The sequence below is a fragment of the Eumetopias jubatus genome, unplaced genomic scaffold, assembly GCF_037043125.1.
Source record: "Eumetopias jubatus isolate StellerSeaLion01/CBP00866 unplaced genomic scaffold, mEumJub1_p1.0 scaffold_7, whole genome shotgun sequence".
In the NCBI taxonomy this organism is placed as follows: Eukaryota; Metazoa; Chordata; class Mammalia; order Carnivora; family Otariidae; genus Eumetopias; species Eumetopias jubatus.
Genome location: NW_028274813.1, coordinates 123,986,510 through 124,010,352, shown reverse-complemented (window position 1 = coordinate 124,010,352; position 23,843 = coordinate 123,986,510). Strand labels below are relative to the sequence as shown.

The 23,843-nt window shown below is 53.3% G+C and overlaps 1 protein-coding gene across 6 annotated transcripts in view; it reads left to right on the top strand.

Annotated features, from left to right (window-relative positions):
• The first annotated feature begins 911 nt into the window (after positions 1–911).
• The window catches only part of ACAN (aggrecan), a 36,898-nt gene continuing 13,966 nt past the window's right edge, over positions 912–23,843 (top strand). For 3 of the 6 annotated variants that reach the window (XM_088025199.1, XM_088025198.1, XM_088025200.1), the window contains exons 1-12: positions 912–981; positions 3,254–3,637; positions 4,528–4,702; positions 6,978–7,105; positions 8,395–8,688; positions 9,998–10,176; positions 10,225–10,453; positions 12,334–12,508; positions 13,029–13,156; positions 14,407–14,700; positions 16,573–16,785; positions 19,987–23,814. In XM_088025199.1, coding sequence (XP_087881325.1) covers positions 912–981; positions 3,254–3,637; positions 4,528–4,702; positions 6,978–7,105; positions 8,395–8,688; positions 9,998–10,176; positions 10,225–10,453; positions 12,334–12,508; positions 13,029–13,156; positions 14,407–14,700; positions 16,573–16,785; positions 19,987–23,814 — 6,097 coding nt within the window. Of the gene's footprint in view, positions 982–3,253; positions 3,638–4,527; positions 4,703–6,977; positions 7,106–8,394; positions 8,689–9,997; positions 10,454–12,333; positions 12,509–13,028; positions 13,157–14,406; positions 14,701–16,572; positions 16,786–19,986; positions 23,815–23,843 lie in introns of all 6 variants that reach the window. The other 3 variants (XM_088025197.1, XM_088025195.1, XM_088025196.1) reach the window with 2 other exon arrangements.

Here is a 23,843-nt window from a genome sequence, read left to right as displayed (position 1 = left end):
GCTCTGGGGGTCCTGGGTTCTCACTGCTCTCCTCCATGATTAATCTGTCCATCCCAGAGCCTCCTCAAGAGCTCTTTGGATGGGCATCCTTCCCCTGGCTTGAACCGGGCCCTTGTGAATTGTGTTCGAAAACTTGGAGCATTCTTCATCCTAAAAGCACACAAGATTCCCGCATTAGAAGTTGGGGGCAGGCCTGGATTCCATCAGGGAGATTGGCTAACTCATTTCATTTCTCCGGGCCTGGGAGATTATAGTAGACTTCTCCAAAGAGACAGAATCAATTGAATGTGTGTGTCTATAGAGAAGGAGATTCACTGTAAGGAATTGGCTCACATGATTCTGGAGGTATAAGAACCAGTGTTTCAGTTCAAATCCGAAGGCAGTTTAAAGGTCATCAGGCAGGAGGAATTATCTCTCTCCTGGGGGCGGTTCAGTCTTTTTGTTTTATGCATGCCTTCAACTGATTGGATGCGACCCACCCACATTATCAGGGCAATCTGCTTTACTTAGCCTACAACTTAAATGTTCACCCTCACAGACCCACCCAGAATAATGTTTGAACAAATATCTGAGCAGCCCAGGGTCCAGTCAAGTTGACATAATATCAACCATCACAGGGATCCTTCAGAACGAGCCTTTACAGGTTAGAAGGTGGGAAGTGCCCTAGAAGAGACTGGAGGAGGTTTCCAGCCTAACACGTGTAATTAAACTGAGAAATCTGTGAAGACTTTATGAAGAGAGGATTCTTGGAGGAGACACCGCTCAAACCACACGCAGCCGCCTTATCTTGATGTGATTTCAGATCTTTGCACGTGGAATTGATCACCTTGTGTCGTGTGCCACGTGACCCTCAGTCTCCCCGTATCTGAATCTCCAACTAACCCCTCTCCCTCTCTTCTTCCAGGTGAACTATGACCACTTTACTCCTGGTGTTTGTGACTCTGAGGGTCATCACGGCAACCAGCTCACTAGAAGCTTCAGGTAAGGACACCCCCATGCGTGTCTCACGTATCCAGTAGCCACAGAAGACTGGATTCTGGGTACTGGGTCCCGAACTTAGTACTGCTGCTCCCAGGGACATAATGTCCCCTTTCCTGACCTTTTCCTGGCCCTGCCTGCCCCTTTTCTATCAAAGGCAAGCCTAGCCGCAAGGGGAGAGCGCCTGTGCGTCTGAACACACACACGCACACGCACGCATCCGGGAGCCCTTGCTCACGTAATCCTGCTCCCGGCCGCCCTCTCAGATGGACAGCTGAAGGGGAGAGCTCCTGGCAGGCGCCCGTCTTCCCATCTCCTCTCTATGGACCTTACCCAAAACCGCCACACACTGAGCTTGGGGTTGGGGCAGGATTATAGATAAGCCAAGAGGGAAAGCTGCCAAGCGGGATCAGATGGAACATCAAAGAAGAGACCATTCCTTGAGAAACAGAAGTCCCCAACATCTCACACAGGTCTTTGTTTTTCTTGGCCAGCCGTCCTCGGGAAGACCCCTCGTGGTCTTTCACATACGGCAGGCACGAGGTGGGTTTCTGACCATCGAGCCCTCAATCAAATGGACAAACTATCCACTGGCTGCAGGAGGGGTTTTGCTCTGGGCCATGCACTTTAGAGGCTTCCCTCTGGCCCTCCTCCAGCCCCAGTGCTCCTTAAAGGTTAAGGGGTCTGTAGGGACATGTCCACACAGATCTATGCTCTCCCTTTAGACCACACTCTGGCTACCCAGGATACCCCAAATTCCCTGCCCAAGTGGACCCAAGCCACTTCCAGGGCCCATCCTCCAGGCTCTTGGTGAGAGCCACCCCAGGCCTGAGGGAGAGGTCAAGGGGTGGCTGTGTGTGTGGGGTGTGGACAGAGCTGGGGTGTGAGGCCTGGGATAAGCACAGACCCCTCACAGTACAGAGAACTGGCAGAGAAGAGGCAGCTTCCTGCTTGGCCACTAGAGCCCAATGCAAAACTCTAAGGAATCCAAGCATTCTAAATTTGAATCTGGCTTTTCATTTTGAAAGGTATCATTGTCAAATAGGAAGATAGAACATATTTTAGTTAACATTCTGTGGACTTGATTTATAACTTTTAAATATTTATATGTAGGATAGATGGGTCTCCACCTGTAGTCTCGCTGGGACACCCACAAATATCCAGGCCCTGGCTGTAACCTGGGTGGTTTGCCCACACGGGCAAACCAGTTTGTAGGGTTGGTTGAGAGCTTTAAAAATTGCAGCACTGGGTACTACAGTCACTTTTAGCTCTCCCTGGAGAACCAGAGAACAGCCAGCTCTAAAACCATGCTGTGTTGTGGGGCAAGGGCAGCGCATTCAGAGGGAGATTTTTGTGGAAGGACCTAGTAGTGGCTGCCCAGGACATCAAAGGTTAGGGCTGGATCCCCCCCCCAAACATTCCTGGCTCCCCCTTCCTTGCCCTGTTATGTATCTACCACCTACAAATACCTGAAACATTTTTATTTTCAACCTGGGAGAAAAAAAAGGGTCCCATAAGTGCGTGACCTGCCGTGAAAGGTGCAATTTTTGCAAAAGCTGTTTCTTTCCCCTTCCAGGGGAAAGACAGTTATGTCTAACTGGATTTGGTAAACATGCTGCATCTTCCCTACCAATACTCTCCATGATTTTTCGTGGAGCTAATCATATCCCACGCCCAACTCCCACCCCTGTCTGACTTTTTGTGGACGTATGTGAATACGTCCTTCTGCTCTTCTCCAGCCAGCCCCCCGCCCCGAGTCCCCAACAGCAGGAGAGAATGCCTTGTCCCTCAGCAAAGATAGGATGGAGTCCAAAGCAGACTTCAAGTGGGACACGTCTGTGTCGTTTTGCATCTGAGCTTTCAGCATCATGTGGAATTTTTTTTCTTCCTCATCACAATTTTTCCTGCCCAAAAGTGATTTTTCCCAAAATCTTTGAGTCAAGCTGTCACTCCAGGAAGATGGGTCCTGTTTCTCTTATGGCTTGGTATCCCCTGGGGTACCCCAGTTTGAGAAACAGGGGGATCTCAGCTCTAAAGTTTTCCTTGCTCTCCTCTGCAACCCTTTTCCAGTCTTGAGGTGCAGAGACCAGGGGTCTTGAGGAATGCTGCTCTGAAAAAGGCGTTGCAAAGCTTCCTGGGAATTCCAGGTGGTACAGGAGCGCCCCCTCCCCCCAATAAATACTGATGCACTCACAGGATTTTGTCATTTCCAGAAGGACTGACAGGGAGGCTGGGTGGTGGTCCAGGCACTAACAGTTCTGTCCCTGCCCCACAGACCCTGACAACTCGCTGAGTGTCAGCATCCCCGAACCGTCCCCTCTGCGGGTCCTCCTGGGGGGCTCCCTCACCATCCCCTGCTACTTCATCGACCCCATGCACCCTGTGACCACCGCCCCTTCCACCGCCCCCCTCGCCCCGAGAATCAAGTGGAGCCGCATTTCCAAGGAGAAGGAGGTGGTGCTGCTCGTAGCCACGGAAGGGCAGGTGCGGGTCAACAGTGCCTACCAAGACAAGGTCTCGCTGCCCAACTACCCGGCCATCCCCAGTGATGCCACCTTGGAAATCCAGAACCTTCGCTCCAATGACTCTGGGATCTACCGCTGTGAGGTTATGCACGGCATTGAGGACAGTGAGGCTACCCTAGAGGTCGTGGTGAAAGGTGAGAACCCCCCACAGGGACACTGCTTCACCTGGGGAAAGAACCAGAAGGGTGTACTCATGGGAGTGGACACAGGCAGGCTGGTTTTCAAATTCCAGCTCCTCCCCCCCTGGCTTGCAGCCACCTGAGTCAAGTCACTTAGCCTCGATTGTGCCTCTGTAACATGGAGCTGGGACTGTCGTTCTCTCTGGACTTTGAGGGACTTAAAAACGTCCTGGCCATCGTCACATGCAAATGAAAGTCTGTGCTTTGCTGCAATCCCATGATTCCATGGGCCTTGTGATCATCCTCATTTTACAGATAAGCAAACTGAGGCTAGGTGCTCTGCCTGAAGTTTCCCTGGAAGCAAACCAGAGCGGTCTCCTGACTCTTCATCCAGATGTCTTTTCCTGTCCCACCTCCCACCCCAGCCCCACTCTCAGCTCCAGGAGCCAGAGAAGGGGACGAAGTCTCCCTGGTTCCCTTTCTCTCGATGGCCCAAGGAGAATGGTTGTGTCCTTGGTTGGCTTGAGGACAGGGTTCCCACTAGGATGCCCCTGGGCTGAGGATACATGGAACTCTAAGTGTCTCTCTCCCCAAAGAAAATATGGGGCCTGGGAGTGCCAAGAAAAAAGTAAAAGGAGGCAGATTTTACTTCAAGTCAAAGAACTTTCTGATTATCAGAGAAATTCAAAACAGATACTCTGTGAGGTAGTGAGGTCCCCGTCACTGGAGGTATTTCAGCAAAGGCAGAAGGACCACATGCGAATGTGGGGAGGAGATCTGTGCATCAGCTGGAGGCCCACACCTGAGGTCCCTAAGGCAGCTTTGACCATAGCCATAATTCTTCGAGGACTTTGATGACGGGAGGCTGTGCCTGACCTGCTCTCCCGCCCGCGCGTGTCTTGCAGGCGTTGTGTTCCATTACAGAGCCATCTCCACGCGCTACACGCTGGACTTCGACAGGGCACAGCGGGCCTGCCTGCAGAACAGTGCCATCATCGCTAGCCCCGAACAGCTACAGGCCGCCTATGAGGACGGCTTCCACCAGTGTGACGCCGGCTGGCTGGCCGACCAGACTGTCAGGTGAGCCCCCGGGCCACTCTGAGTGGGGTGGGCCATGGGCTAGAATACCAGGCCAGCCTGGGCTGGGGCTGGAGCAATGCCTTGGCCGACTCTAACACTCCTTATGTCATTATTCAGAAGCAAACGTTTGATTTGGGACCGTCCAGTTGCGCTATGAGGAAAGATAGAATACTGTGTCAGGTATTCTGCGTGCAAAAAAATTCATCACGTGCTTTTCTAGAAAGCGCCAGTGCTCCAGGGGAAATACTTTCAGTAGCCACTAGGAATTTTAAAATAATACAGAACTTGCACAGAAGGCCTTTCTGTGCCTTACTTTGTAAAAAGGGGCTTATTGTATTCATTTGAAGGATGCAGCATGAGCAATAAAAGCAAATGTGCCCTTTGTCCCAGACCATCTCAGACAGGAGCTCCCGGGGCGGGGTTGTGGGGGGAGGGCAGGACACATTCTGGAATGTCTGGTGGCTCCACTGATAGAAGTCTCATGAACTGTCCAGATTCCTGTCATTCCGCCCTGTAGCAGAATGAGCAGCTGCTAGCAACTCTGCCCTACATGAGCAAATTACACATCATTACCTTTCCTACCCCTGTTCCCCTTTGCCATGATTTCTTCAGTTTCTTGAAGCCTTGGTGTTTTGTGTATTTTTGTAAACCGCTTGCCTTTTTTTGTTGTTGTTTTTAATAAGGCAAGTCATAAATTAAGCTTTTTGGCGCCTTTTTCCCTGAGTGCAGCTGCGGCGGGATGGGGAGCCCAGCGGGACAGACAGAGCTCTGCCCTCGAGGAATCTCAGTCCATGAGAGCAAGTCTGTCGAGGCAAAGATGAGATATTCATTCAGGGTGGATCAAAGCTCTGAACGGAAAAGCCAGAACCACAAAGCCTCCAGAAGAAAACAAAGGAAAATACCTTTGCGATCTTGGGGTAGATCTTTCAGATCTTAGGACACAAACGCCACCAACAGGAAACAACAAGACAGCAGCCTAGCACAGCGCAAGAGCCCGCACCACGGCCTCAGAAAGAGCTGGGCTCCCAAGATGTCCATCGACAGATGAATGGATAAAGAAGATGTGGTATATATACACAATGGACTATTATGCAGCCAGCAAAAGGAATGAGATCTTGCCATTTGCAACGACATGGTTGGAACTGGAGGGTGTTATGCTGAGTGAAATAAGTCAATCAGAAAAAGACATGTATCACATGACCTCACTGATATGAGGAATTCTTAATCTCAGGAAACAAACGTAGGATTGCTGGAGTGGTGGGGGGTGGGAGGGATGGGGTGGCTGGGTGTTAGACATTGGGGAGGGTATGTGCTATGGTGAGCGCTGTGAATTGTGCAAGACTGTTGAATCACAGATCTGTACTTCTGAAACAAAAAATGCAACATATGTTAAAAGATAAAAGAAGAAGATAGCAGGAGGGGAAGAATGAAGGGGGGTAAGTCGGAGGGGGAGACGAACCATGAGAGACGATGGACTCTGAAAAACAAACTGAGGGTTCTAGAGGGGAGGAGGGTGGGGGGATGGGTTAGCCTGGTGATGGGTATTAAAGAGGGCACGTTCTGCGTGGAGCACTGGGTGTTATGCACAAACAATGAATCATGCAACACTACATCAAAAACTAATGATGTAATATATGGTGATTAACATAACAATAAAAAATTAAAAAAAAAAAGAGCTGGGCTCCCACCACAGCTCTGACACTTAGAAGCTGTGTGACCTTGGGCAAATTGTTTAACGTCTCTGGGCCCCAGTTTCTTCCAGGTTAAAATGGAGTGTTTCTAGCACTTGCCTCATTAGGTGGACGTGAGATTCAAATGATACAAAGCAGGGGTCAGCAAATGGTGGCCCACGGGCCAAATCCAACCCACCCTCGTTTCCATATATAAAGTCGTGTGTGGGAACTCTGTGGTTGTTTCACACTACAGTGGCAAAGTTGAGGGGTCAAGATGAGACCCTAGGGACCACAAGACCTAAAATACTTACTATCTGGCCTTTCTACAGAGAAGGTTTGCAGGCCCTGAATGTTCGGTTCCAATAAATATTCAGCAAAAGGGGCTGCCTGTAATCACCGGTAACTGTGAAAACATGGATCTCAATAAAACTTGGGGAAGAAAAGCCATAAAGACAAACCGTCCACGTATCCAGGGCAGATGCTGGTAAACACATCAGTGAGACCTCGTTTCCTCCCACATGGGAGGAGGATGCCAGGGCCCAGGCCCCCGGGCCCTTCTGTCCCCTGAGTGTCACACGACACCCACTCTGTGTTCCTGGCAGGTACCCCATCCACACTCCGAGAGAAGGCTGCTATGGGGACAAAGATGAGTTTCCGGGCGTCAGGACCTACGGCATCCGTGACACCAATGAGACCTATGATGTCTACTGCTTCGCTGAGGAGATGGAGGGTGAGGCCCCGCCGCCCCCTTCCCAAGACCCCTGTCTGTCCCCTTCTCCCCACTGACACCAGGGATCACATGGGCCTCCTCTGGGGCAGAGCACGAACCCAGGGCAGCACACACCAGACCCCTCTCTGCCATACCCAGGGAGGGTAAGGGAAAGGTGGGGGGAAGGAAGGGGCCCACAGATCGCCTCCCTCCCCACTTCGGAAAGAGCCTCAGTAGCCGCAGGCACCTGCCAACTGGCACCACTACTGGGCCTAAGAACGCTTGTCTCTGCCTCTCCGCTGGGACTGCCCCTCCCAGCCAGCATCCCCTGCTGCTCTGACCAGCCCATCACTGTCCCAAGGGTCACTGCACCAGTAAAGCCCAGCCCAGGCTTGTCACCCTCATGAAGGACAGCCCAGGCCACTCCAGCGTGGGCCCATCAGGAATGTCCTTCCCAGGAGAGCGGCTGCCTTTCTACCCTCTCTAGCTTCCCTGCCACCAGCCCCCAGCGCCATCCAGGCTGTCCCAGTGGGCCAGTTCTGGAGAGCCTTGGCGGTCGTGGGAAGGAACCCAGAGTCTTTCTTTGCTTTGCATGGGGTGCTAATTTTGATCGCAAGCAGAGCTTCCCAAATTCCCCGGGCATGTATATGACACCCCTCCTCCCATCTGCACCCATCACCCCTCTTGACACTCCAGGCTCTGCCGCCTCTGCCCCCACCCCCACCCAAGTTCAAAGCTTCCCCCAAGCTGGAGATAAGACCTGACGACGTGCTCATTCTGAGGCTGGGAGAGTCCCCTGCTTTCTCACCCGCAGGCTCCCTTTCCTCATTCTCGCCCCTGGGCCCAGGGCCTATTAAAGAGCAAGTATTTGTGTACCCATTCTTGGCTCACCAAAGACACGGCCAATCAGAGCTGCCACTGAGCGGGGACAGCCAGGGCCTCCCTGTAAACAGATGCCCACCACCCACCCCTACCCCCCCCACACACACACACAACAGGTTTGTGGAAATAGTAAAAAGGGCTCACAAGGCCCTTATGGACCCAGGTTTGGGAAGCACTGCTCTGAGGGTCAAAGTCTAATGCCTGCTCTTCCCATCACAACTTGAATTTTTGTAAAGGATTGCTTGCATGGGCAATGCTTAACTCCTAGGAAAGATGCCCTGGGGGGGGGGGGGGACGTTTCACAGCAGGGCACGAGCCAGGACACTTTGGAGCAGGAGTTTGGAGCCTAGGAGCCGCGTGGATTCCCTGGGGATGCACGACAGGAGCGGTGAGAGAGGTCCTCACCCTGCCGGCCCTGTCCTTCACAGGCGACGTCTTCTATGCGACATCTCCGGAGAAGTTCACCTTCCAGGAGGCGGCCGACGAGTGCCGGCGGCTGGGCGCACGGCTGGCCACCACGGGCCAGCTCTACCTGGCCTGGCAGGGCGGCATGGACGTGTGCAGTGCTGGCTGGCTGGCTGACCGCAGTGTGCGCTACCCCATCTCCAAGGCCCGGCCCAACTGCGGGGGCAACCTCCTGGGCGTGCGGACCGTCTACCTGCACGCCAACCAGACGGGCTACCCGGACCCCTCATCCCGCTACGACGCCATCTGCTACACAGGTGGGGCTGGGGAGGGGTCGTGCCATGGAAATGGGGTCCCAGAGGAGGGGAGCTGGGAATGGGCATTGGTTTCTGCCCCTTCAAGGGGCCACAGGGTACCCAAACCCCCTGTCTCAGCAGCCCCTGTTTTCACTAGCTCCTAGAACAGCTAAGGGAGAAGCACCGTAAACGGCAGGATCCAGGTTGGTGGGCACAAAACCATGCCCCCCGCCAGGCGGGCGCCATTACCCACGCTCTTGAATCCAGTGTCCTTAAAAGAAGGCCTACATGGTTATTAAAAAGAGTGGGGGGGGGGGAACAGTTTTGACCCATAATTCATTTTGAAAACTTGGACTAAAACTTTTTTTTTTTTTTAAGATTTTATGTATTTATTTGACAGAGAGAGCACAAATAGGCAGAGCGGCAGGCAGAGGGAGAGGGAGAAGCAGGCTCTCCACTGAGCAGGGAGCCAGACATGGGACTTGATCCCAGGACCCCAGGATCATGACCTGAGCCGAAGGCAGCCGCTTAACCAACTGAGCCACCCAGGCGCCCCTAGACTAAAACTTTTCAAAATAAGATTTTTATCTCATATTTTACAGTCTGGGTTAGCATTACAATTACATGCTAGTTCTTAGAGGACAAAGAACATGGACAGTATGGAGCTGCATCCCTGTTATGACAAAACTGGGAACAGCACAGTGGCCTAGCTCCTTCCCGTTTGGCTTTCACGGCCTGACTTTACACGAAGAGGGGCATTTTTTTTTTGCAAAAGTAATGAGGATTTCCCCCAAAGCCTCCCTTAACCTTTCAATATCCTAATCAGCGTTTTTGAAGTGGTAGCACGCCTGTGGGTTTCCTCTTTCCTCAGTGATTGACTGGCTTGTTCCTGCCAGACTCTCGTTGGCTTGCGACGGAGGCAGGCAGTGGTCTTTGGTCACTTTCATCCATGGCATGGGCTCCCACATCTTTGGCAAGATTTCTCAGTTCCACTTTGTAACTGACTTACATTGTCCTGCTGGCTAGTTGGAACCTCAGGTAGCTGGAAGATGGGTGAGGAGGTAGCGGGCACTGCTCAGGAAGGGATGCTGGAGCCGGACCAGTTATACAAGGGATGAGCCACTCGGCCAATATCTCGTGGAATGATGCCTTGGCATTCTGGCAAAAGGAGACAGAAGCCTCCTAAAATGAGTATTCACAGAGTTGAGGCTGCCAGGCACACCGCAGGTGCTTTCCTTCCCTGGCAGGGGAAGGAGGAGGATCCGATGCTCGTCTCCCTCAAGCCAGCCCCAGGTTGAGCCACTAAAGCCCATCTTCCTCCCCGCCCCAGGTGAAGACTTTGTGGACATCCCAGAAAACTTCTTTGGGGTGGGCGGCGAGGAGGACATCACCATCCAGACAGTGACCTGGCCTGACATGGAGCTGCCCCTGCCCCGAAACGTCACCGAGGGTGAAGCCCGAGGCCACGTGATCCTCACTGTGAAACCCATCTTTGGCGTCTCCCCTACTGTCCCGGAGCCCGAGGAGCCCTTCACGTTTGCCCCGGAGCCCGAGGAGCCCTTCACGTTTGCCCCGGAGCCCGAGGAGCCCTTCACGTTTGCCCCCGATGGAGGGACCTCTGCCTTCCCTGAGGCTGAGAACAGGACTGGAGAGGCCACCGGGCCCTGGAGTGTTCCCGCCACGCCCGGCCCAGCCTTCACCGCCTTCACCAGTGAGGACCATGTCGTGCAGGTGACGGCAGTCCCAGGCGCAGCCGAAGTTTCGGGGCGACCACGATTGCCAGGGGGTAAGTGCCCGCCCCTCCGGGGGCTGCATGGGGGCTGGGGGACAGGTGGAAAGAACTTGGCCTAAGGATCTGTACCTTCAACTTAGCCTGAGACCTGGACGAAGCCTTCCTTCTCTCAGACTCGGTTCCCATTGCTTGTAAAACAAGGGGGTAGGCCAGAGAGTGACCCCCACACTCTTTTGCCACAAAGCGTTTCCTTCAAATGAAGCCAGAGGCGGAAACCGGAGTATGTGTCAAGCAGGTAAAGGTACGACACGGGTCTAGGTGAAGCAGGACCAAGAACTGGGGTTCTTTGGTCCAGGGCCACCCCCTCCCCCACGGGAGGGGGGCCGTGGTGCCATGAGGCACCGCCACAGAACAGTCGCTTGAAAACCACTGTACGAGGTGACCCTGGGGCTCCTCCCAGAGCTGACCTTCTGGGACGGGGGTCAGCAGACCAAGCTCCAGCGGCCACATCAGCTTGCCACCTGTTTCTCTATGGCCCACACCCTAAGGATCGCTTTACAGTTTTAGATAGTTGGGGGACAAAGTCGGACTAAGAACAATCTTTTGTAACATATAATGAAAATGACATAAGATTCAAGGATTCAACGTCCACGAATAGAGTTGGACTAGAACAAAGCCACAGCTACTCGTCAGAGAGCTGTCCGTGGCCCGGATCCATGGCCCTTTCCGGGCTGCAGCCGCAGAGTTGAGTAGTTGTGACAGAAACCATGGAGCCCACGAAGACTAAACTGTGTCCTTTCGGTCCCTTTCCAGAAAATGCCTGCCAGCCCCTCTGCTAGGATGGGAGTGTTCCAGATGCTTTAATAAAAGTCTGGAGGCTGGGGATGTTATAGAGCTCAGCTGGTCCCCAAACTCCAATGCAAGAACAGGAAGGACATTCTGGGGTGGCTTTTGTAAAGGCCTCGCTGGTGCCCCCTCCTGGGGGAAGAGCAGATGGACACTGCCATCCACCATCACACCCAGGATGCCACCAAGTGGGATTTCAGCCTGAATTGCCCAGATGAATACAATCTGTTGGGAAGGAGAAATTGTTTCCAAGTTTTCGGGTAGCCCCCCTGATGGCTGGGTCCCAGGGTTAGCCCAGGACTGGAAAGAGTCCCTCCGGCTCTGTGTGGGAAGGCGCCAAGGGACAGATGAGCATCGGCCACAGGACAGGACAAGGGACGTGGGACGGTGTCAGACCAGGGATTTGCAGCTGTGACATAACCTGGCCAATGACCCCTGGAAGTGTCAGAAACAGAGACCAATGTGTACGCGGCAGACTACAACGGGAGAGGTGGAGTCAGTGAGCAGCTCAAGGGCAGGGCTCTGCCCCTTTGAGAACCTGGCAAAAGCCGCGAGGCCACTCCCCAGAATGTGCCCGGTGCACACCCACAAAAACTCGGGCCAGCACTTTCAGGGCAGGCACCCACCCATTGGGCCCTGGGCCAGGTAGAAGAAATGCCAGTGATTGTTCGATATATTCCTTAGCCTTTTCTATATTTTCCAAATGTTCTTTGATGAATGCTTATTCTTTTTATAATGAGGAAAACGCATTTGTTTTGAAGAGGAAAGGGACAAATGAGCAGCCTAGGAGTGAGGAGCCAAAGAGGAGGGTTGGGGACACCCAGGGCGAAAGAGTCCTCCAAGGCTCTCTCAGGGAGATGGATTTCAGGAGCAGCTTGAACAAGCAGAGGGAACCAACTCAGTTAAGAACAGGATCAGAAGTAGGAAAGGAAGGAGGGGATGAAGGGGAGTCATTCCTGAAGGAGCCAGGGCTCCCTCCCTGCCCTCAAAGCCGAAGAACCAGGCCCCATGGGCCCCGGCATTGAGGTATCCAGTCCATGCCCTGAGCCTACGTTGTCTCTCGCTCTCTTCCTCTCCTCCCCATGCAGGGGTTGTGTTCCACTACCGGCCTGGCTCCGCCCGCTACTCACTGACCTTTGAGGAGGCTCAGCAGGCCTGCCTGAACACTGGGGCTGTCATGGCCTCTCCGGAACAGCTCCAGGCCGCCTATGAAGCAGGCTATGAGCAATGTGATGCTGGTTGGCTGCAGGACCAGACCGTCAGGTGAAGGACAAGCCCCCCCAGCTCACCCCCAGCCCAAAGCAGACCATGAGAAGTCGGGCTTGGGGAGCAGAACCTGTCACAGCACCCAGCAGAATGGGCACCTGCTACACTGTGCAGTAATTAATTAATTAATGACTCCATGGCTCCTCCCTTAATTTCTCCCCCAGAACCAAGGCATATTCTGAGTGGGTGGGGAAGGACCCCAGGTGATATTAAGTCCTTGGTCATTTACCCCCAAGGGACAGAGAGGGAGAATCTCCCCTCCAGCTTGATTCAGTGCCCTTCCATATAACGGGCTCTCTTCTGAAGCCAGGGATTCCCCCAGCGGCCTCCAGACCCTTCCCCCAGCCACACAGGGACATTGCTGCATGAGGAGCTCCCTCCTGGTTTGCATCCCACCAGACAACTGAAGACGCGCCCCTGCCCGAGTCCCCAAGAGACCAGCCAGCCCCTCCCTGGGCCCTGCATCCCCCAGCCTCTGGAACAGGCCTTCATGTGCCCCTCCTGCCCTCCCTTGCAGATACCCCATCGTGAGCCCACGGACCCCGTGTGTGGGTGACAAAGACAGCAGCCCAGGGGTCAGGACCTACGGTGTGCGGCCACCATCAGAAACCTATGATGTCTACTGCTACGTGGACAGGCTCGAGGGTACGGCCCACGTTCTCGCATTTTGGGCCCCAGCCAGGCAGGGGGCTAATGGGGAGACACAAAGTGGAGGGGGAATTATCATCCACCTGGTTCAGTTCCTGTTTAAGAAAGGCTGGCCCAGACCCTCTCTCAGATCAAGCTCCTTCTCTCCCTCCTGTGTGGTTCATGTGGGTTTCCCCAGCACTGCAGGCTAGCACTAGTTCCTTAAAAAAGCAGTGATTTCTGCTGACAAATGAGTCTTTACTTATTACAAATAAATGTCATCTATGCCATCTGCCTCGTGGAGAGACCTGATGCCCAGGAACAAATCAAACACTCTGAGAAATCCTGCAGTAGAAAACCTCTTTAACTCTGCTTAACCAAGCAGCGCAAGCTTACTTAACCACAGACCTTTTCTTTTGTTTCATTTCAGTTCTTTTCATTTCAATTAGAATCACCAAATTACTGTTCCACTGAACCCAATTTTGGAAATGCTGATGTTCTGGAAAGATTTCGGCATACCCACTCACTTGTTTTGGGACGTGGGGCAAGTTACTTAAACTCTCTGGGCCTTAGTTTCCTCATCTATAAAATAGGGGCTGACTGTGCTCATATGAGAGCCTTTGGTGAGCGTTAAATGAGACATGTGTGACAAGTGCCTGGTACAAGTAGGTATTCAGTAGGGGCGCCTGGGTGGCTCAGTCGTTAAGCGTCTGCCTTCGGCTCAGGTCATGGTCCCAGCGTCCTGGGATCGAGCCCCGCATCGGGCTCCCTGCTCCGCGGGAAGCCTGCTTCTCCCTCTCCCACTCCCCCTGCTTGTGTTCCCTCTCTCGCTGTCTCTCTGTCAAATAAAGAAATAAAATCTTAAAAAAAAAAAAGTAGGCATTCAGTAAATGTGAACTTCCTTCCCCCAGATCAGACAGGCACCTGGGTACCGTTCTGCGTATGGGGACCCGAACCCCAAGAGTGGCTCCAGGACCCGCCCCTCCCCCAATGAGTTCCCAGGGGTGGGGGTGGGGGTGGGGGGCTCGGCATCCAGGAGCTCCATGCTTGAGTGCTGCGGTGGAGCGGGGAGCACAGGGGGTCGGGGGGGGTGCCAAGTGTGACCGGACAATCTAGAGAAGACGGAAGGAGGGAAGGTTGTTCCCACATAGAAGGACCGACTGGTCTCAGTTCAGTTGCCCTATCTCCCCCACCCCCTGTCCCGGGTGAGCAGAAGCTGCTCCGGCTGTGGGCATGAGGGTCACACGTGTCACCTGATTCTGCCGCAGGAGAGGTGTTCTTCGTCACACGTCTGGAGCAGTTCACCTTCCAGGAAGCCCTGGCATTCTGTGAATCTCACAACGCCACCCTGGCCTCCACGGGCCAGCTCTACGCCGCCTGGAGTCAAGGCCTGGACAAGTGCTATGCCGGCTGGCTGGCGGACGGCAGCCTCCGTTACCCCATCGTCACCCCAAGGCCCTCCTGCGGCGGAGACAAGCCAGGCGTGAGAACCGTCTACCTCTATCCCAACCAGACTGGCCTCCCCGACCCGCTGTCCCGGCATCACGCCTTCTGCTTCCGAGGTACGCCTTCTCGCCTCTCCTCCAGCCTCCCTTCTGCCTGGCGCGCGACTCCTCTGGGTTCACCCCTTCTGGCCCCCGTCCTCTATACCCATCCATCACAGCAAGGAGGAAAAATTCAGCCCCTCTGGGGCTATCATGACCTTAGGCGTTGACCCCAAGGCAAGCACATCCTTCCAAAGTTCCCCCAGAGACCAGCAGAGAGGTGAGTGAGAGCTGGGGCTCTAAATCAGGCAGACCTGAATTTTAATTATAGCTCTGCTGCTTAGTGGCTGTGTAACCCGGGGCAAGTCACCTAACCTCTCTGTCCCTCTGCTTGTCTATAAAATAGATATAATATATATATAATATACATATATATATATTATACGATACGATATATATACGAACGATATAATCGTTCCTGCCTCAAAGAGTCGCTGTGCAGATAAACTGGGATAGTGCATACAAAACACTTGGCGATGTGCCTGGGACATAGTAAATTCTCAGTAAATGTCAGCCTTATTATTATAAATAACACACGCATACACATATATATACTATTTTAATTTGTACACCCTTGCCAAATTTTCTTCCGCTTATAAATATGTCTGTGACGTGTTGAGTCAAAGTATTCTTTTACTCTTCACTAAGCACCAGAAATTCATGGTTTTAATTGACCCACGCTGAGGACCCACTGCCGCATCAATCAGTCCTCATTACCTGCGGGAGTTCTGAGAGTGATGTCATCACACAGCCCAGGGGGTGTGGCTAGGGCGTGGCCAAGGCCATGCTGGGCTCTGCCCAGATGAGACCCCCCCCCCCCCCCCCGGGTCTCGATCTACTGCAATGTAGATTGTAGTCGCAGCTTGGGCCATGTTTTATATCTGATGCATCAAGACTGAGTGTCTTTGTAACTTCCCGTGAATGTATCATTATTTCAAAACAAAGTTAACAAAAAATAAAACCTGAGCTTTCGCCAGCTTCTCAGATTTCCGGGGTCACCTTTGAAAACCCAGTTCAAAGGAAGCTCAGCCCCACTGTGCAGCCTCAAGAAAGTCAAACTCCTCCCAGAGGATGTGTTGAGGCTCCTGTGTTGGTACCCCTCTCCCTGCTCTGGGCTGCAGAAGCCAAACCAGTTAGCCTCCCGGTACGTTCTTAGTCTTGCACGCCCACTGGCCCCCACCCTCCATGAACTCGGTCTTTTCTGTAACTGCAAAGAGATTTGGCCTCCTTCCCGACCGAGCCCACTGCTGGTTTCCCCTAAACCAAAACAGTGACCCCCATCAATAAATCCCACCTTCGGCCTCCAGTGCCAGGACGATCGTGGATTTTAAACAGCAGCCTCCTATTTTTGACCCAGACATACTTGGAACCTAATCTGTCCCCAAGAGAGGCGGCGTCATGCCGTCGTCGAGAGCAGAGTAGTCTGGCACCAGATACTTGCCTTCGAAGATGAGATCTGCCATTTATAAGCCAGTGGCCCTGGGCAAGTCATTTAACTCTGTGCCTTAGGTTTCCTACCTGTAAATGAGATCATAGTATCTATCTCATAAGGCTGTTGGGGGAAAAATGATTTTATATACATAACACCTTTAAACAAAGCCTGGCACGTATAATACATTCTGCAGAAGGGATGCCCCAGGCCCCCCTGAAACAATGGGGGTGCTGATGGTCTGTGCATATCAATATTGTGTAAGTGAGGCAATCAGCTCTCACAGAAGAAGACAAGAGCCATCCTCCTGGGCTTGGCGGGGGGTGCGGGCGGAGGTCGAGGTCCAGCAAGGTTTTTGCACCAGCCTGGCCCCCCTCAAAATCCCCTAGTCCCCCTGGAGAAGGGCCAGCCTGGGATGGGTGGCTGGCAGAAAGGAACGCTCACCACGCACCTCTCTTTAGGTGTCTCAGCAGCGCCCTCTCCAGGAGAAGAAGAGGGTGGCACACCCACCCCCTCTGTCGTGGAGGACTGGATCGCTACCCAGGTGGGGCCTGGTGTGGCTGCTGTCCCCGGGCGGGAGGAGACCACCACAATCCCGGACTTCACCATTGAGCCAGAAAACCAGACGGAATGGGAACCAGCCTACAGCCCAGCGGGCACTTCCCCACCGCCAGGTCTGTATGGCCAGGGCTCTGGGGTGTATCCTGAAGTCGCAGGTGTCTGTCTGCCTAGGCCCTGGCCCAGCGGTGGTTCGCTCCCCGGGACCTGTGCTCTGTTTCCCCGGCCCGGACACTAGCTGGATATGCTGCCGGGGGGCAACGTCAGCCACCTCAAGTGGCCTCTAGGACAACTGCCAAGGCAAAGAAGGGGCAGCCTTGATCATAAAATACACCTCTCTCTCCCTCTCTGTCTCTCCACCCCCCAACTCGCTGTTCCCTTCTTTTTATTTCTCCCACCTACACACTGCGCTGCCCATCACTGAGCCGATCAGAGGGCTCTCAGTCTGTCCTCCTGCATTTACACCTCTACCCTCTAACCTTTTACAAACTCTCTTGTAGGCAGATCTCCAATAGTGGGGAAAGGACCTAGAGGGGTCATTGGAAGTGTGACTGTGACCTGTCCCCTTGCCTTGCTTCTCCTTCTGTGTCCCTCTTCTGGGCCAGGCAGCCCCAGCCAGCAGCTCCTGAGCCCCATCTGTCCTGATCAAATCAGATGGAACTTGATGGGATAAAAGCTTCAGTCCCCTAACCGTGTTGGAAAAAGTGTTTTGTGGCCATAAGGTTTGGGATAGGCTGGCTTACAGAAAGATTAACAGCTTTCCTCACTGCAGACCTTCTCAGTGCCTTGGATATGCTAGTAAGTGCTATAATGCAAAGGGGTTGATGTATTCAAAGTGTCCCAAATGAATCTGACCAAAAAAAAAAAAATTTTTTTTTTCCCCCATAGAGCATTCGTATATGGCCCAGTTTGGGTAAGGCTGAATTAAAGCAATGCCCAGTAATGTGTGTGTGCTTAGTAGTCAGCTTGCCGGGGGACAGGTTCATTTGAAGAAATGAGTATATCAGAGCTTCGCACTACTTCATGTAGTCACTCATTCAGTGCGCTGTTCCCAAGCAGTTTAGTCATGCCAGGCTGGGTGCTGGAAATGCCAAGTCTGGTCTCCCTCCATGCTGGAAGGTGAGGGTGTATCGGCAGAGCAGGTGGGATTCTGGCCCAGAGACCTCACCCAGCAGCCATACCTGCCTGTGACCCTTTCCTCACCCTTCACCAGGACAAGAATAATCAAGTCCTGTTTGGCCTGAGTGTGTGGCTTGGCACAGGATTCTGGCAGCAACCAGTGGGAGTTTCCATGGGAAGGGAGTCTAACGGGCCCCTAGAAATATTTTCCATACTTCAGTTCCCTACTACTTTGGCCATATCAGGAATCATCTGTACTGTTGTTAACTCTATGTCTTTTTCTTTAAATTGACTTGCTTTTAAAAAGAAACCTAAATTTATTTAAAAGAGAAACATTTTATCATGACTGTTAGTGGCCACCCCAGAGTGTTTCTGGTATATATATGTACACACACACACACACACACACACACACACACACATACACACACACACACACACACCCCTAACACCCTCTTGTAAGCCACCGCTACTATCCTGAACCCCCCACCCACCTCCACGATTCTCCTGTAAGCCAGAGTAGGCTGTGAGCCTGCCCAGTGGGACTAGCACCTGCTTGGCTCAGGTCCTCTACCTGAGAAATAAGCCCAAAAAAGAACATGCAAGGTCCAATCCCAGCTAGATGTTTTTTGTTTTGGTTTATTTTGTTTTTTAAGATTGATTTATTTATTTATTTCAGAGAGAGTGCGTGCATGCACAGGCAAGTGGGGGTGAGGGGCAGAGGGAGAGAGAGAAGAATATTTTTTTTTTTTAAAGATTTTATTTATTTAGGGCGCCTGGGTGGCTCAGTTGGTTGGGCGACTGCCTTCGGCTCAGGTCATGATCCTGGAGTCCCGGGATCGAGTCCCGCATCGGGCTCCCTGCTCCGCAGGGAGTCTGCCTCTCCCTCTGACCCTCTCCCCTCTCATGTGCTCTCTCTCTCTCTCATTCTCTCTCTCTCAAATAAATAAAAAAAAAATCTTAAAAAAAATATTTTATTTATTTATTTGAGAGAGAGAGAATGAGAGAGAGAGAGCACGAGAGGGAAGAGGGTCAGAGGGAGAAGCAGACTCCCTGCTGAGCAGGGAGCCCGATGTGGGACTCGATCCCGGGACTCCAGGATCATGACCTGAGCCGAAGGCAGTCGCTTAACCAACTAAGCCAGAGAGAAGAATCTTAAGCACACACTGTGCTGAGCACAGAGCCTGACAGGGGGCTTGATCTCATGATCCTGGGATCATGGCCTGAGCCAAAACCAAGAGCCGGACGCTCAACTGACTGAGCCACCAGGTGCCCCAGCCAGCTAGGTTATTTTTAAATGCCAAAGGAAACAAGATAGAAAGAAAATAATGCAACCATGATTATTTAGAATGATGAGAGTTTTTCACTCTGTTTTCCAAATCCTTTTCACTAGCACTCTCAGAATTTACAAAAATGATGTATTTTTGCGAACAGTACTACCTGGCCTCCCTGCCTCAAAGGGATGGCTTTGGATGAATGATTCTCAAACTCGAGGGGGGCATCAGCATTGTGAAGGTTCCAGGGTGGGGGGGTGGGGAAGGGGCTTATTTAAAGACAACATGCCTGGGTGGCTTAGTCGGTTAAGTGTCAGCTCTTGGTTTCCGCTCAGGTCATGATTTCAGGGTTCTGGGATTAAACCCCATGTTGGGCTCCCCACTCAGCAGGGAGTCTGCTTGTCTCCCTCTCTCTGCCCCTCCCCCGCTCATGCTCTTGCTCTCCCTCTCTCTAAAATAAACAATAAATATTAAAAAATAAAATAAAAATTGAAAAAAAAAGACGACATGCTGCCCCCACTCTAGAGTCCCTAGAGGGACTGGGGTGGGGTCTGAGAATCTGCTTTTCTATCAGGCTCCCAGGTAATGCTGGTGTTGCCAGTCCAGGGACCACACTTTGCAAATCATGGGTTTAGATAAATGAGATGATTGTGTGGAGGTACTTGAGAGGTGACCTCCATTACTTTCCATGGTAGCCAGGCCCCTACTTACCTGGGTTGTGTGGATGGCGCCCCCTGGAGTCTCAAAGAGCACAGTTTCCTGGTCCCTTCCCTCCTTCCTTCCCCAGACACTGTGCAAGGTTCCGTTAGAAATCGTGAGAGCACACCTCTGAAGAAAAGTTTTACTGTGGAAGGAATGGGTGAGCCTCAAATAGAGCAGAGTTACTAAAGTAAATCCACACTTCATCTTCTTCCTTTCCTCCAGGGATCCCTCCGACGTGGCCTCCCACCAGCGCAGCAACAGAGGAGAGCACAGAAGGCCCTTCTGGAACGGAAGTGCCCTCAGCCTCAGAGGGGCTGTCCCCCTCGGAAGAGCCATCCCCCTCAGAGGAACTGCTCCCCTGGGAGGAGCTGTCCACACTTTTACCTCCAGTGCCCAGTGGGACTGAGCTGCCAGGCTCTGGGGAGGCATCCGGTGTACCTGAAGTCAGTGGTGACTTCACAGGCAGTGGAGAAGTTTCAGGACATCTGGACTTCAGTGGGCAACCCTCAGGGGAAAGTGCAAGTGGACTGCCCTCTGAAGATCTTGACTCCAGTGGGCTCACGTCTGCTGTGGGCTCAGGCCTGCCTGTGGGAAGTGGATTGCCCTCAGGGGATGAAGATAAAATTACATGGTCCAGCATTCCTAAAGTTGGAGGTGAGGGCCTAGAGACCTCTGCCTCTGGAGTAGGGGACCTCAGCGGGCTGCCTTCTGGAGAAGGTCCAGAAGCCTCTGCCTCTGGAGTAGGGGACCTCAGCGGGCTACCTTCTGGAGAAGGTCCAGAAGCCTTTGCCTCTGGAGTGGAGGACCTCAGTGGATTACCTTCTGGAGAAGGTCCAGAAGTCTCTGCCTCTGGAGTAGAGGACCTCAGCAGGCTGCCTTCTGGAGAAGGTCCAGAAGTCTCTGCCTCTGGAGTGGAGGACCTCAGTGGATTACCTTCTGGAGAAGGTCCAGAAGTCTCTGCCTCTGGAGTAGAGGACCTCAGCAGGCTGCCTTCTGGAGAAGGTCCAGAAGTCTCTGTCTCTGGAGTAGAAGACCTCAGTGGATTACCTTCTGGAGAAGGTCCAGAAGTCTCTGTCTCTGGAGTAGAGGACCTCAGCGGGCTGCCTTCTGGAGAAGGTCCACAAGTCTCTGCCTCTGGAGTAGGGGACCTCAGTGGACTTCCTTCTGGGAGAGAAGGTCTAGAGACCTCTGTCTCTGGTGTAGGGGACCTGAGTGGGCTGCCTTCTGGAGAAGGTCCAGAAACCTCTATCTCTGGAGTAGGGGACCTCAGTGGGCTGCCTTCTGGAGAAGGTCCAGAAACCTCTATCTCTGGAGTAGGGGACCTCAGTGGGCTGCCTTCTGGAGAAGGTCCAGAAGCCTCTGCCTCTGGAGTAGGGGACCTCAGTGGACTTCCTTCTGGAAGAGAAGGTCTAGAGACTTCTGTCTCTGGTGTAGGGGACCTCAGCGGGCTGCCTTCTGGAGAATTTCCAGAAGTCTCTGCCTCTGGAATAGGGGACCTCAGTGGACTTCCTTCTGGAAGAGAAGGTCCAGAAGCCTCTGCCTCTGGAGTAGGGGACCTCAGCGGGCTGCCTTCTGGAGAATTTCCAGAAGTCTCTGCCTCTGGAATAGGGGACCTCAGTGGACTTCCTTCTGGAAGAGAAGGTCTAGAGACCTCTGTCTCTGGTGTAGGGGACCTCAGTGGGCTGCCTTCTGGAGAAGGCCCAGAAGCCTCTGCCTCTGGAATAGGGGACCTCAGTGGACTTCCTTCTGGAAGAGAAGGTCTAGAGACCTCTGCTTCTGGAGTAGAGGATCTCAGTGGGTTGCCTTCTGGAGTAGAGAGTCATCCAGAGACTTCTGCTTCTGGAGTAGAGGACCTCAGTGAACTTCCTTCTGGAGGAGAGGGTCTAGAGACCTCTGTTTATGGAGCTGAGGATCTCAGTGGGTTGCCCTCTGGGAAAGAAGACTCGATTGGGTCAGCCTCTGGAGCCTTGGACTTTGGCAGAATACCTTCCGGAACTCTGGGAAGTGGGCAAGCTCCAGAAGCAAGTGGCCTTCCCTCTGGATTTAGTGGTGAGTATTCAGGGGTGGACCTTGGAAGTGGCCCATCCTCTGGCCTACCTGATTTTAGTGGCCTTCCCTCTGGATTCCCAACTGTGTCCCTAGTGGATACGACATTGGTGGAAGTGGTCACAGCCACCAGTGCAAGTGAACTGGAAGGGAGGGGAGCTGTTGGCATCAGTGGTGCTGGAGAAACATCTGGGCTGCCCTTCAGTGAGCTGGACATTAGTGGGGCAGTTAGTGGACTCCCTTCAGGAGCTGAACTCAGTGGCCAAGTGTCTGGGTCTGCTGACATCAGTGGGGAAACATCTGGATTCTTCGGTGTCAGTGGACAGCCGTCAGGGTTTCCTGACATCAGTGGGGGAACATCTGGGCTTTTTGAGGTCAGTGGGCAGCCATCAGGGTTTTCTGGGGAAACAATGGGAGTGACAGAGCCTAGTGGACTGCCCTCCGGACAACCAGATGTCAGTGGAGAAACCTCTGGAGTTCTTTCTGGCGCTGGTCAGCCCTTTGGCATAACCGACCTGAGTGGAGAAACATCTGGGGTCCCTGATATCAGTGGGCAGCCATCGGGGTTGCCGGAGTTCGGTGGGACAACTTCTGGAGTCCCTGACCTGGTTCCCGGGACCGTGAGTAGTAGTGGTGAGTCTTCTGGCATTACGTTTGTGGACAGCAGTTTGGTTGAAGTGACCCCAACTACTTTTAAAGAAGAAGAAGAAGGTTTAGGGTCTGTGGAAGTCAGTGGCCTCCCTTCAGGGGAGGCAGATCTCTCGGGCACGTCTGGGGTCATGGATGTCAGTGGACAAACTTCTGGAGCAATTGACTCCAGCGGGTTGACATCCCAGCCTCCAGAATTCAGTGGCCTGCCAAGTGGAGTAGCTGAAGTCAGTGGAGAATCCTCTGGAGCAGAGACTGGGAGCAGCCTGCCCTCGGGAGCATATGACGGCAGTGGACTCCCATCCGGTCTCCCCACTGTGTCTCTTGTAGACAGAACTTTGGTGGAATCCGTCACCCAGGCTCCAACAGCCCAAGAAGCAGGAGAAGGGCCCTCGGGCATTTTGGAACTCAGCGGTGCCCATTCTGGAGCACCAGACGTGTCTGGAGACCATTTGGGAGTTTTGGACCTAAGTGGGCTGCAGTCCGGGCTGGTGGAGCCCAGTGGAGAGCCATCAAGTACTCCATATTTTAGTGGGGACTTTTCTGGCACCATGGATGTAAGTGGAGAATCCTCTGCAGCCACGAGCACCAGTGGGGAGGCCTCAAGACTTCCAGAAGTTACTTTAATCACTTCTGAGTTCGTGGAGGGTGTCACGGAACCAACTGTTTCCCAGGAACTTGCCCAAAGACCCCCCGTGACGTACACCCCCCAGCTCTTTGAGTCCAGTGGAGAAGCCTCTGCGTCTGGGGATATTAGTGGAGCTACACCAAGGTTTCCCGGGTCTGGGCTAGAAGTGTTGTCTGTCCCGGAATCCAGCAGCGAGACGTCTGACGTTCCTGAGGCTGGGGTAGGGGCATCTGCCGCCCCTGAGGCCAGCGGACGAGCTTCCGGGGTCCCTGATGTGGGTGAAGCCACCTCTGCCTTCCCTGAAGCTGATGTGGAGGGGGCCTCAGGCCTGGGAGTGAGCGGCAGCACCTCAGCCTTTCCTGAAGGCCCCAGGGAGGGCTTGGCCACCCCGAAAGTACGGGAGGAGCCAACCAGCACCTACGCTGTGGGCACAGAGGCGTCAGGCTGGCCTTCGGCCACTCCGATGGTGTCTGGAGACAGGACTGAAGTCAGCGGAGACCTGTCTGGTCACACGTCGGGGCAGGATGTTGTCGTCAGCACTAGCGTCCCAGAATCCGAGTGGATCCAGCAGAGCCAGCGCCCTGCAGAGGCGCCTCTAGAAATCGAGTCCTCAAGCCCCTTGCACTCAGGAGAAGAGACCCAAACGGCCGAAACTGCCACCTCCCCCACAGATGTTTCCATCCTCACTTCTCCAGCAGGGACACATGAATCAGCACCAACCGTTCCAGGTATTGTCGGGATTTTTTTTTTCCTTTAA